The sequence below is a fragment of the Malaya genurostris genome, chromosome 3 (assembly GCF_030247185.1).
Source record: "Malaya genurostris strain Urasoe2022 chromosome 3, Malgen_1.1, whole genome shotgun sequence".
Taxonomy (NCBI): domain Eukaryota; kingdom Metazoa; phylum Arthropoda; class Insecta; order Diptera; family Culicidae; genus Malaya; species Malaya genurostris.
The window spans coordinates 290561067-290575832 of record NC_080572.1 but is presented as its reverse complement, the minus strand read 5'-3'; the positions used below and the strand labels follow the sequence as shown (position 1 = coordinate 290575832).

General features: G+C 37.0%; 1 protein-coding gene across 1 annotated transcript; it reads right to left on the bottom strand.

The window, feature by feature from the left end:
- Nucleotides 1-1992: 1992 nt before the first annotated feature.
- LOC131437085 (probable chitinase 2) lies at nt 1993-3589 on the bottom strand. The gene is made up of 5 exons (XM_058606179.1): nt 3411-3589; nt 3159-3338; nt 2996-3096; nt 2827-2934; nt 1993-2768 (listed from the first exon to the last, which is right to left on the bottom strand). Exons 1-5 carry the CDS (start codon nt 3481-3483, stop codon nt 2067-2069), a joined length of 1164 nt encoding a protein of 387 aa, XP_058462162.1. The 5' UTR covers nt 3484-3589; the 3' UTR covers nt 1993-2066.
- Nucleotides 3590-14766: the final 11177 nt, after the last annotated feature.

Below are 14766 nucleotides of genomic sequence, written 5' to 3'. Positions count from 1 at the left end.
TGCAGAATACGACACTTGTATGGCAAGAATCCGACAGAAACAGAACCGATAATAACCGCTAGGAGAAATTCTGTGCCGGAAACGGTTGTTGCATTGTTGCATTTTGCCGGAATTCTGGCAGAACTCCGGCAAAAATGGCTGGCAGACATAGCCAGCCGTCTGGGGGGAAATCTGCCCGCCCCGTACAAGTGGGTGGATGATCAAAAATGTTTGCACGTGGTCTAGTAGGTAAATATATGTGCTTCCTTCGTTTCCTTGGAGCTTTTATATCCCAGGAGCTTGATATTGGCATGTGAAAAATTCGATCGTCTTATGACAAAAGCTCCCAACCAGCGCTGCCTACTATACCGGTTTATCGGTATTTATATCAGATAACTACTTATTTCCAGTTTTTGTGTTTGGTTCCATAGGGGTAAACCAGGTAGAGCGACCTTTTTTTTCGCTCGCAAAATCAGTATTCTCACTAAATCGATTTTTGTTTTTTCGCGATAGATATTGTACAGATAGATTGTTCCGCTAAAAACAAATTTTTGAAACAAAAAACAGTTGGCAGCTCTGCTTCTAACTGCAGTTGGAAGCATTAAACTACACCCCGCTTGTGAGGAATTCTGGCAACCGTCAGAAGGCTGGCAGTATTCCAGCTGCTGTCAAAATTGTTTGGCGAAATTGCGTCATTATCTCGCCGTATGTGTCTTGTTTATTTCTCTCTTCCTTCTTTTTTAATTCGACTTCATTTGATATTCGTCAATCCCGCATGTACATACAAAAAACGAATCTTGAGACGAGGTAAACGAGATTTAAATAGATGAAAATGACCAGAAATTACTACCACTCTCAGCCTCGTTCGCAAACTATGAGAACAAAATCCATATCTAGTAAGTGACATAAGCGGGAGAGTAATTTCAAAATTGTGTTTTTTCTTTCATTTGCCCTTTCAGTCATTTGCAGTTTTCAGTGAAAATCCCATAGTATGCAGTGTCGAAATTCAACCGAAGCTGTGAGAATCGAAAATGACAGAAAAAGGTTTCACAATAACTTTTACCTGTTGGTGCTCGAAGTTTTGGTTTTTAAGGAGGTTGTGGGCTGTAATTACTTCGATTTGTCATATTTTAGTCACTATTTATAGCCAAGCGTCACAGATTGTCAAATGCATCGATGAAAGAATGAGAATTGTAATTCTGCTGATGCTTTCTGAAGACGTTAGTGTCTGAAAATACTATGGCAACAATACAAGGAAGACAACATGTGGAACATTCCGCACAAAATATTTTGTTACTTTTATTGGCAAAATGAGAAAAATTCATCAATAAATCACCGACACAAGCGCTTCAAATTAGGTCCGAAAAATCTATCGCGGTTAGTTGACCTGCTAGTTACCGGAGAATCAAAGTAAACTACTAACTGGTATTCATTATACTCAACTGAACACGGCCTCAACACGCTGCACATACATAAAAGCGACTATCCAGTGAGCGAATGGATGTAACTTTCAGTTTCGTCATCCACTAACTACTCAAACACCTTCTTCGCTCACAACTACGATTTAGCTAAAACAGAAATGCGTTCGAGCATATATTTATAGATTCCCTTTTGTGCGATAGTTCATGCTTCGCAAATCGGACGAGAGGATGACATCATTGACGCACTGTGACTGTGATTGGCTCGTGAAAACGTAGATCAATTCAAACCAATTTTTCAATGGTATGCAATTGAAATACTTAAACTAAGTAACCTCATACGTTTAAGTTAAATGTTTCCGAATCGATTGATTGTTCAATTATATCAATTCATCAACAAATGAGTTATTATCGTCAAAAATTATGATAGAAAAAGGTTACGCGACTATTTTTAAAACTTTTAATTGACACCCGTGTAAAGTGAACAGTAAGGCATTTTCAATGCCGAAATATTTCTAACAATTGAAAACTAGAAACTACGGAATGTAAAATGTAACGTTGGATTGAAATAATACAATGGTTCTTTCGATAGGGATCCTTGAAACAGATTAACATTTATTAACATTAACAGATTTATTGTCTGAAACGTCTTTGATTTTTGCTTTAAGTTCATTTCAACACTCTGTTAGCAGCTGCGAGTAAAGGATATGCCTCATTGTGACAGTCTCCATGGAAATCGTCGGTGTCGACCGTCCAAAACATGACTCCACCAAGCCCCTTGCTCTTAACATACTGAGCCTTTTCAGCAACCGTTTCACGATCATCAAATGTAACCCACTGATCATCCAGAGCAGCAATTTTTACCCCAACATTTCGCATCGGTTTGACAGTCCACTTACTGTCCATTAGCATTTGACACAGTTCGTTGTAACCAAGAACACCAGCGCTTTTTGTGAATGGTCCGGCTCTGCCCGGTCCTTTCACATCACTGCCCGGAGACACTCGGTTTACTGCTTCAGGTTTTAGAGTGTACGTCTTAGCCATGGTTGAAATGCCTAAATGTATTTTACTTAATGGACATCCACTTTTACGTATGAACGAAATGGCGCTGTCGACGGATTCGGATTTCGTTGTAGTATCCGAGTACAACGGTGCATCTACGCTTGTTTTTTGTCTAACGCTGTAGTCGTAGCCCATAAGATTAATAAAATCCAATATCTCACAAATCGCAGTTAAATTATACGCCTCTTGTATGACACTGGTTGAACCGCTCATAGCGATGGTTAGAAGTTTTTTGCGATGCTCGAACTTCGTGTGCAAGGCCTCCAACAAAAGAACAAAATTTTCTCTGTCCTCGGGAAGTCCACCTCTCTGTTTAGAAAAAAATCATTTGAATCTTAGGAAAACGTGAAAATAATTCTTTTATTACCATCGTAGGGTATTCCCAGTCCACATCGAGTCCATCGAAACCATATTGAACTAGAAAGCGGAGAGCGTGATCAGCGAAAGCGTTTCTTGTTTCTTCGGATTCAGCCATCTTAAATGTCAAAATGACAAATCAATTCACGAAATAAAAGTAACATTGTAAAACAGCTTACCAGTGAGTACTTTTCGGATCCCTCATTCCAACCCCCAATAGCCAGTATCACTTTCAGGCAAGGATTCTCCTCTTTGAGTTGAACAATTTTCTCGTAACCCTCTAGAAGAATAGTTTTCATTATGGCACGTCAATATCCGAAAATTTTGTCGCACGATACAAACTATTTACGTTAATATCGTTGAAGTAGTCAAGTGAATCCACACCCCCTGCCAGATTCAGCCCAGCAAAAGTATATATCAGATGGGTGCAATAATTGGGAAGAATGTAATTGATCTTGAATGCACCTTTACCATCGCGATACACTGACCAGCTCGCTAGGTAACATACGACACTGTAACGTTCTAAAATTTATGATTAGTCTACGATATTTAACGGACAACAAAATGTAACTTCAATCGGTATTCATAACTCACTCGGTTCACACGATTTTGCAGCTTCTACTGTTGCAATCAAAGCAAAACCAAAGATTATCAGTAAGATCTTCATATCACTCAAACTGATTCGAGGATTTTTGATTTGAGAATAACTATTATAATCGATTTTCAAATAGCTTTATTTTCGTGACTGATTCGAATTGCGCGTCTAAGTTGGACTGTAGTTTGCCATGTAATGGAGTTTCCAATTCGAATATGATCACCAGTGTCTTATCAGTAAGCTCGGTTCCAACAATGATTTCTTAGATATAATTATTTTAATTGCATTTGTACACACTGTTTGATGTGATGATGTCGAGATCTGGAATCTCAATTTGACAAGATCTTTTTTGTAAGACTACGTTGTTTCAGTGATGGCCACATTTGACATATTTTACTTCATCATTCTACAGAAATACGTAGACAAAATTAATATCAACATTTTAGTGCGTTCAGTATTAAAAATCAGAACTTATATTCCAAGTGACAGTTGTTGAATGACTCTAACTAAAAGTTAGTTACTATTGCAACACTAATTAGGCTATATACATAAATATAAACTTACTATACATGGTTGTTTCAAGAAAATACAGGCTGAATCAAATTAGCTTTGTTTTCATTAAAAATTACGTTTCGTTTTTGACTCATCAGTGCGTAACATAACATAATTCTGTCTACTGTCTACTGAAATTCTGAACCTAGTTCCAGGTTTAGAATTTAGTTCAAGAATTTAGTACCAGATTACAGTTTCAGACACTGAAATTATGACTCTGGAACTGAATTCTAGCTCTGGATCCTGGAATTGGTTTCTTGACTAAATTTTGGGACTGAATTAAGCTCCTTGATTTATATTCGGAATTCCAGAACAAAATCCTGCATACGAAATTTCAATCTGAATTCTGGAGCATAACGGTAGATATGAATGCAGACCATGAATTTTGGACCTGGCTTTTGCAGCATAATTTAATTCCTCAATTCAGTTTCAAAGTTTATTCCCTAATTTAGTAACAGAATTCTTTTCCAGAATTCAGATCTAGCATGCTGGAACTAAATTCAGAACTTGGATTCTGAAATTAGACTTTGTAACTGAATTCCGTTACTTTGTTCAGGTTCTAAATTCAGTTCTAAAGCATATGCATTCTAAAACCCTTCCTTATCCACCTAGTGGTGTAATAATACCTTTCTCTTTTTTCATAACAGTCTCATGAAAATATATTTCATACTTTTAATAAATAATTTCGGATACCAATTGATTCAGATTGATTCGAGTAGTTCACAAAAGCATGCTTCAGTGTTTATGTCACACAGTCAGCATCATTTTTCCAAACTAGTGCTTGACATTTGCGTTGCCTATTTGTAATCAGCCTTCTTAGTCCACTTAGTGGAATTTTCATATATCTTGAAAAATCACCATAGAAGGGAGTACATGAAATTTTCGAAATCGAAAAAAAAATTTTGATGCCAAAAGGCTTAGAATTGCATGAAACTTTATCAAGATCGAAAATTTTCAAACCTTTACCACCGGGCAGCACCCCTTAAGCATGTCCGATTTAGGTCAAATTTTGCATGAAGGCTTTTTTCGAGGTGCTTAAACTTTTGAGCACTAGAACTTAACGAAAATAGAGGTGATCCCAAAATTTTGACACCCTTATATATATATATATATATATATATATATATATATATATATATATATATATATATATATATATATATATATATATATATATATATATATATATATATATATATATATATATATATATATATATATATATATATATATATATATGTATATAGATATATATATATATATATATATATATATATATATATATATATATATATATATATATATATATATATATATATATATATATATATATATATATATAAGAGCGATAAAAATCAACGTGTTTTGTCGGTTACGTCACATATACCATCATATATCTGGTACCAAATGTCACAACCATTTGATCTTCGAACTTGATAAATGGCCCGACAGTAGCTTTCAAACGAGCCTAACTTTGTTAAAATCGGTTCAGCCATCTCTGAGAAAATTGAGCGCGTTCAAATACAACGCTTTTTGTCGGTTACGTCATTTATACAATCATATCTCCGGAACCAAAAGTCACAGCCATTTGATCTTCTAACTTGATCAATGGCCCGACAGTAGCTTTCAAACGAGTCCAAGTTTGTTAAAATCGGTTCAGCCATCTCTGAGAAAATTGAGCGCGTTCAAATACAACGCTTTTTGTCGGTTACGTCACTTATACAATAATATCTCCGGAACCAAAAGTCACAGCCATTTGATCTTCGAACTTGATCAATGGTCCAACAGTTGCTTTCAAACGAGCCTAACTTTGTTAAAATCGGTTCAGCCATCTCTGAGAAAATTGAGCGCGTTCAAATACAACGCTTTTTGTCGGTTACGTCATTTATACAATCATATCTCCGGAACCAAAAGTCACAGCCATTTGATCTTCTAACTTGATCAATGGCCCGACAGTAGCTTTCAAACGAGTCCAAGTTTGTTAAAATCGGTTCAGCCATCTCTGAGAAAATTGAGCGCGTTCTAATATCTTCGAAAAGTGTACACCCATACACACACATACACACACACATAAACACACAGACATTTTCCGATCTCGTCGAACTGAGTCGAATGGTATATAACACTATGGGTCTCCGAGGCTCCGTTCGAAAGTCGGTTTTTCCAGCAATTCTAATACCTTTCTATAGAGAAAGGCAAAACCCTTCTTAGTCCACTTAGTGGAATTTTCATATATCTTGAAAAATCACCACACATGAAATTTTCGAATTCGAAAAAAAAATTTGATGCCAAAAGTCTTAGAATCGCATGAAGTTTTCTAAGTTTCAGAAAGTCAATTTTTTCGAAATTTTTTTTTTAAATAACACTAAATATCGACGTATCATGCAATTTTAAGATTTTTATCCCGGGTTGGCGGTTCAATGCATAGGACGCTGGTCTTACAAGCCAGCTGTCGTATGTTTGAGCCCCGACCTGGAAGGATTCTTAGTGTCAGTAGGATCCATAGTACTAGCCATGCAATGATTCTGTACGCTAAGAATCGGCTGCGAAGTCTGTTGAAACAGAAAGGCCAAATTCCACGGAAGGAATGTAATGCCAAAACTTTGCTTTTTTGTCATCAAAAAAAATTTCAAACTTCAACCGCTGGGCGCACCCCTTACCCATGTCCAATTTAGCTTAAATTTTGGATGAGGACTTTTTTCGAGGTGCTTAAACTTTTGAACAGTAGCACTTTACGAAATTAGAGGTGATCCCAAAATATTAGCACCCTTAACAGTTCGGCTGAAAAGTTCGTATCGTTTAATAGAAACACACATTTTTTTGCCAAAATTCGTTTTTATTATTCAACATAATTGCCATCAGAGGCGATACAGCGATTAAAGCGATCTTCCAACTTTTCGATACCATTTTTGTAGTACGATTTGTCTTTTGCCTCAAAATAGGCCTCAGTTACCTCTTCATTGCTTCTAAATTTTTTACCAGCGAGCATTCTCTTGAGGTCTGAGAACAGGAAAAAGTCACTGGGGGCCAAATCTGGAGAATACGGTGGATGAGGGAGCAATTCGAAGCCCAATTCGTTCAATTTCAGCATGGTTTTCATCGACTTGTGACACGGTGCATTGTCTTGATGAAACAAAACTTTTTTCTTCTTCAAATGTGGCCGTTTTTTTGAAATTTCGTCCTTCAAACGCTCTAATAACGCTATATAATAGTCACTGTTGATGGTTTTCCCTTTTCAAGGTAGTCGATGAAAATTATACCATGCGAATCCCAAAATACAGACGCCATAACCTTACAATCCATTAAAAACTAAAAGAAACAGTCTTGTTGAAACTGCTTGCAAATTGTTTAGATGGTTTTCGCATGTGTTACGATATATCCATATAAAAATTACTAAACCGATATGTAAAAATAACGTAAACTTTTAGTGGAAAATGTATTTATTCAGAATTTGTGCGCATTCAAAGCGATTGTGCGTAGTAATGTTTTTACGGGGAACAGTGAAGTGAGTTTCGAATATTGCATTCTAATTGTATATGTCAAATGATGTTTTTTGTATCTTCCAACCTTCTCGGCTACGCTGTCCGGAGTACTACTTGTATTCGGTTTTTGTTTCCGAGTGCTCAAAGTTTTCAGTGAGATAGTCAATTTCGCAAAGTCGAATGAAGAAAACAGCAATTGAGAAGAAATATTTTCAAAAAGAAGTTTATGTTTCGCTTCTGTCTTTTTCTCCAATACAACATCGTATTTATACCTGCCAATATAGAAAAGATAATCGTGACTGAAATTTTTTTCGGTAGTCGTGTGCCATCTAGTGGCTAGTAGTCATTACGGTGTTAACGTTTTTTCGGTGACAGAGCGCCATATAGCTGCAAATGGCAGAAACCAATTCAACCATTTATGTTGGTTGAAAACAACGTTTTATTTCTCTAATTCAACTAAAAAATTAGTTGAATGGATATGAAGCGTGCCTTAGCTAAGAAATGACAGCACGTTTAATTGATGAATTCGACTAAAAAAAATAGCCATTTCAACAAATATTTTATTATTATTAAGGGAATTAGAATTAAAAAATCTAAATTAGCAAAAGTAAGATTTTTTTAATTGTCTCAAAAAATAACTAACTAAAATGAGAAAATCAACTAATTTTTTCGCCAAAATGCTGATTTCGGTCTTTCCGTGCAAATATTCGTGAATAATATGTCCAACACGTTCCTTTGATATCTTTAGGGTGTCAGCTATCTCGATCAACTTCACTTTACGGTCATTGAAAATCATTTTGTGGATTTTTTTCACGTTTTCATCGGTAACAGCCTTTTTTGGACGGCAGAACTTAATCGTGAATATCTCGACTTGTATTAATGGTAGCAACATAATTCTTTCACCATTCCATCAAAAATATGATCAGGAATTAGGGATAATATTTTGAACAATGTGAGATAACTACAAACAACTCAAAAATTAAGTTTTCTCAAAATTTGAAAATAATGCGGAAAACTCTTTACTTTCGCTTGGATTTTTCGCGCAAGGACGACGATTTTGAGGCAGTCAGGCACATATCTTCAACTGAATGCGTATAAAAGGGAAACCGTGGTCGAAAATCGATCATTTCTTTTCGTGCGTTCGGTGGAAGCAGACGTCGTGGGAGTTGAACCATCAACCAGCAGCGACGGAGAGTGCACCTTTTGCGTGGTTAAAACCTCAAACGCTCAGGTAGCAACTCTCATTTGCTTTTCGGTAGTCGTAACGAGAAGTTCAAATTTCAGATATTAGTTCCGCAATATAGGTTTAGTATTCAGAGCCTGCGTGCTGAAACTGTATTCCGGAACTAATTTCAGTTTCGAAATTGCAGTTCTAGAATTCAAACTGGATTCTGAGTCTGTTATTGATTCTAAATTTAGTTCTTGAACTCAGGGTCCAGTTCTTTATTCCAGACTTCTTCTATTCGGTTCTTTTTAGAACCATAATAATACTCGTAAAGAATTATGCGGAAATTTACTTTACTGTACTCTATACAACTCATTCTGGTAGTCATGGCGGTCTTCAAGTTTCAGAGCTTAGTTCCGGAATATGGGTTTAGAATTCAGAGTCTGCGTGCTGAACTAACTCAACTCGTCACTCTTCATCACGAACGCTTTCATAAAAAGTTCTTTTCAGAGCCACCATTTTTTATTATAATGAACTATACTGCTCATTTCATAATATTTAATTGCGTTTCAGAATGTTTAATGTAACTAATATGTAATTTAGTCTAGGCGCATCGTTTAAATTTCTAGTAATGAAAGAGGGGAAAGTTGCACAATTCAAACAATCGATCAATTACCAATTCGAATTCGGAAGCATAAATAAAGCGTGTCATACTCGTATTCACGACATCCAGTTATGTCTCTGACATTACACACCCGTACTTTTTTTCATCAAAAAGTAGTGTTTCATCAACACACGAAATTCCTTTTTTTCCATTTTTTTCACAATAACAAAAGTAGCTTCACTCAAAATGCAATATCTCACAAACTAATAATCAGACAGCTGTCAAATTTATACACGTATCTTTTGAAGGTTGGTACTAACTGAAAATGGTATGGATTTAATTCTAGTGGCGCCCTCTCATAGAAACGATACGAACTTTTCAGCCGATCTGTTATATACATTAGAGCGGTAAAAAACAATTTGTTTTATCGGTTACGTCACTTATACCATTATATCTCCGGAACCAAAAGTCACTGCCATTTGGTCTTCGAACTTGATCAATGGTCCGATAGTAGCTTTCAAATGAGCATAAATTTGTTAAAGTCGGTTCAGCCATCTCTGAGAAAATTGAGCGCGTTAAAATACAACGCGTTTTGTCGGTTACGTCACTTATACAATCATATCTCTGGAACCATCTTCTGAAAAATCAATTGGTTTGATAGGATCCTGGTTAGATCCTCTGGAATGTGATTCGGAATTTGGTATGATTTCGAAATAGATTCCAAATCAAATGAACAACCGATTCCGAACCGATCCTAGTCGGAAGCGGTTGTTGCACCTGATGTGGAATCCATTTGCAAATCATACCGAATTCCGAATCAAATTCTGACCGATGCTACAGGGTTGCTGATATTTTTCAACGACGTGGCAACTGAACATCATGTAGGCCATCTACTCGGTCGGCATTCGTGCTACATGTGCTACATGCTCTTTTACAGTACTACTATCAATATCGGCAATATTACATTATTACAAATTTGAACGAAGAAAATCTGCTTACTCCGGTCTAAATACTTGATTTTCTTTGGTCGAACAAATGAAAATGATTCGACGAATTACATCTTGAACATGAGAAGATTGCAATTTTTTGGCTTACAAGACTTTTAACATTATCATCAGTTTTAGGAAAAAGTTGTCATATGAATTAAAGTAATTGGTAAAAAAGACTTATGGTTATTTAAAATTTAATAGTAATTGAATTACTTTGTTTTTATTACGTTTTCGTACTTCACAGCTATATATCACCATAACGCTTAGAAATTTAGTTGTGATAACTATCCACTCGGCAGAACTTGAATGGGTTCCGACGTTTCAAGATCTAATGGGATCACTTTTCGGACTTTTTCCATGAAGACCTTTTTGATTATGTGGTCTAATTTTGTCAAGATCATCGAAGCTCCGTAACTCCTTCACAACCAGTTCCGATTTATCCCGATAGGTTGGGTATAGCTCTCGGACTGCCTTCTGAATTTCTACCTGTAGATCTGCCTCGGATATTCCCGTTGGAACGATGATCTGTCGCTCCTCAAACTGGCGTCCCTGTTTATCGGTGATGGTGAGAGCTCTCAGCAGGTGAATCATCAACAGCCACAGAAAACACTGCACCAAGCCAACTCTCCAAAATGCCATCCTAACGCACGGGATCTCAACGAATCACTAAACCCGCACGAAAAGATCTGTACCGTCTTATTTATAGGAGAACTGCATCAGTCGAGCGGTTCGCGAGGATGTTTCGTTACATAACGCCACATCTCAATAACAGACTTCGACGTAAAGCTGTGGGAAAGTGCAACATCAATGAAAACAGAAAGCAAAGAACCAAACTATCAGATTAATTCGTCCAAAAATTCGCAATTCCTCTCATTCAACACCTGGCGAACTTGAGACCGGTTTCTGGATGTCAGCAGACGATGCATTCAACTTTTGATAGCTTTTTTTTGGTTTTGGCTTTGACTAAGTTTTATGGTGTTTCGCAGTTTTGTTATCTTGATGATTCTCAGCTTTAGAGAGACTTTTTTTCAGTTCAATCGAGAGCTGTTTGCATTGATTACTGAAGAGTTAGTAGAGCCTTGTATCACATTCACATATGGATATTTTTTCGCAAGAACTAATCGCTTTACCCTGTGAGAAAGACAAAACGGTGCGATAAGCTAATTTGATGGCATTTTGTTTTAGTTGAAAAATAAACCGGATCTGAAACAATGTGAAATAAGTTTTAATTTATCGACTTTATGCCAATAGATGCTCGAGGTTGATTTGATCGCAGTTTCAACGGTCATTGGATGTTGGGACAAATGCTGTACGGCGACGCTTCTCGTTACAACCGTAAACGGATGTAACTTTATCTTTCAATGAGGTATTAACAGATGTAGTTAGGTCGGTAAACATTAGAGCAATCTAATCCCTTGTGGCAAATCATTCACGCTAAGAGACAACTGCCTAGAACTAAACCACCGCTGAGATATTTCGTGATGAATACAAATATCATATGTTATTTGGCTAAAATACGATTCACACGCCATATCAGGTGACCGTTACCGGCAAGAAATGGTCCCGTTAACGTTGACGAAAGTTGACTGGTCGTTTGAATCGTACTTAAAACTGTTTGATGATAGATGCTTCGTGATGAAAATTTAGCATTTGGGATTGTAAATAACCTGTCAGAAAGCCTAATTGAGAAGTATTTCGACGAATGCGTTTTGATAAAACGTGTTCAATGGCGAAAGCAAGCTTCGTACTGCCGAAACCAAATCAATTTGACACACACTAAAATGCTTGAAATGCTTGATTTTTTAAATTTTTTTAATTCATGGTGGTTGTTTAATGTCAAAAATACGACTTTCAAAGAAAAATGCGCCATTTTGTAGCTGTAAAACATCTACAAAGTAGGGGAGCGTGTTCGGTTACCGTCACCCTTTTCTTTCAAGCTTATAACTTCTGACTAAGTGCACATTATGCGGACATCAATGGAAAGCTAAAGTCCCTAGCTAACAACTGAATAAGAAACTAAGTTGAATCAATCGATATAAAAACAAAAAAACTTTGTTATTATTGATTTAGTAAAGTGATACATTTTGGCCTTTTCAAAATAGGTGTTCGGTTACTGCACTCCAAGAAATTTAGATAAAAATGAAAAAATATAAGTAAAAACTACCATTATTGAAAAAATGAAAATTATTCGGAGGTGTTTTGGACAAAAGTCGACATTGTCTGATGGTGACTTCGACTTAACCCTCTTGGTCAATGATTTCGATGGTGGCGCCTTTGGTGTTGATTAGGCCGGTCTTCTACCGGTTTCGCGGTATTGAATACGTTGCTGCAGTCGAATGTATTGGCTTCTCATCCACTAAGCAACGTTTAATGGCATTGTTCAGTGCATTTAAGTTCATTTTCCTTGACTTGGACGATTTGTTTGAAGTCGCCATGGCTAACAGAACCAGAGAACCAATGTTTTCACTTATATGACGAATGTATTGAAGCCGTCAAGTTGTCTACGTGTTGCATATGACCAGAGATGCAAGGTAATACAAAAAAATTTGCTAGCAAAAACAAAAATATCGCACCAGTTTTCAAAAAATCTGTAAATTCTGACGAATGTCTGCAATTAATCGAAGATTCAAAAGTCTGTAAAAAGTCTTTAGACGAAAAAAGCTTTACATGTAAACTAAGAAATTTGATAATTTACAGACAAATTCGCCGACTTGGCATCTCTGCATATCACTGACAATTTTTCGCGATTTGTCGAAAAAATGGGGTACCGGTAACCGAAGTCGGTAGATATTTTAAAAATGACGAAAACAAACTTTGGTTGGGAAAATTTTTATAGCCTCCGGTATTAAATCACAAAATAGATCGATTTCACATCATAAATATTCAACCCACTCCTTTTCGATGGACGCTTTTCAATTCATGATACAATAAAAAAAAGTCATAAAACTTTTGTGTTGATTTTCACGCAATTAAAATTAGTTTTAAGCCCAGAAAAAAAGTACAAGCGTCTGTATGATTTGGTATTCGGCACAAAAAGAACGTGCTACTATTACACACACACATGACATTTGTCTGAATGATGCTATCTGCTTTCTGTCAAAAGTTACGGTGAGCTGCCAGCAACCAGACCCTGTCAGCTTGGAGCGATCTCAATCTTCAGTTCAGCAACGCCATCGCACGGCGTCTCATTCAACATGTCCTGTCAATTGTATGGGTGCACAGCCCTGCTATTTTGGCGCGCACGAATTTGACATTCCTCTCCTCTACTTCTATGTATGAGATTCGATGCGGACTCACCTGAGGGCGACATGCTCGCAAAAAAGGATGTTGCCAATGATTTGTTCGGAAAATGTGAGAGCTGGATATCTTGTTAATATGATGTCTTTGCAGCAACCGAACATCTTCCCCTAACAAACAACGATAATGAAAACAGTATGGTCTGGTATTTACAAGTAGAAAGTATGTGCTGAATCTGAAAAAAATATGTTGAACTCGTTTCCGAACGACGAACTTTCAAAACCTACTTTCAAGAATACACGGAAAAGCCAGCGATCGCAAAAAATCTAAAATATTAGTTGATTTTCTTAATTTGATTGGTTAAAATTTGTACCTTATGATCAAACAAGAACCGTTCACGTTCTGTCAAATTTTGACGCATATCGTACGATTAGTTTTTGTTTGGCGTCTATACAAAGAAGTTGAAAAATGTTCGTGTGGCGATTTTTATAATGGATGAAAATTTAGAACAACGTGCGTGCATCAAATTTTGTGTTGCAAATAGATTTAAGTGTTCCGAAACGTTGAAAATGTTAGAAAAGGCCTTCGGTGAATCGTGTCTAGGAAAAACACAGGCATACGAGTGGTATAAACGCTTCAAAGGTGGTCGTACAAGGTGGATCATGATGAGATCCCTGGCCGCCCAACAACATCTGTTACTGAAGAAAACATTGAATCGGCGAAGCAAATCGTGTTGCAAAATCGTTCTGTACCGATTAGAGAGATTGCTGTGTTGTTGGGCAGCTCTTATGGATCAGCCGAGCACATTTTAACTGATGTTTTGGGTTCGAAACGCGTCGCTTCTCGGATGGTGTCAAAAAAGCTGAATTTCACGATAATGCGCCGGCTCACACAGCGTTGGTTGTGTCGCAGTTTTTGGCCAAAAACTCAACCAAGCGCCGTACTCTCCAGATATGGCCCCGTGTGACTTTTTCCTCTTCCCCAGACTCAAATTGCCATTGCGGGGAACGCGTTTTGAGACCATAGAGACCATAAAAGAGAATTCGCTGCGTGAACTAAAGGCCATACCTTCGGCGGCCTATAAAACTTGTATGGAAAATTGGATCAAGCGTTGGCATGCATGTATTGCCGCAGGAGGAGAGTATTTTGAAGGCGATAATAAAGAATTTTATTAAAAATTGAAATTTTGCGTTTTGCCTTTCTCATATAGAAAGGCTATGCAATCACTGTGAAAATCGACTTTTTAACCGAGGCCTGGAGGGCCGAATGTCATATACCATTCGACTCAGCTCGACGAACTGAGCAAATGTCTGTGTGTGTGTCCGT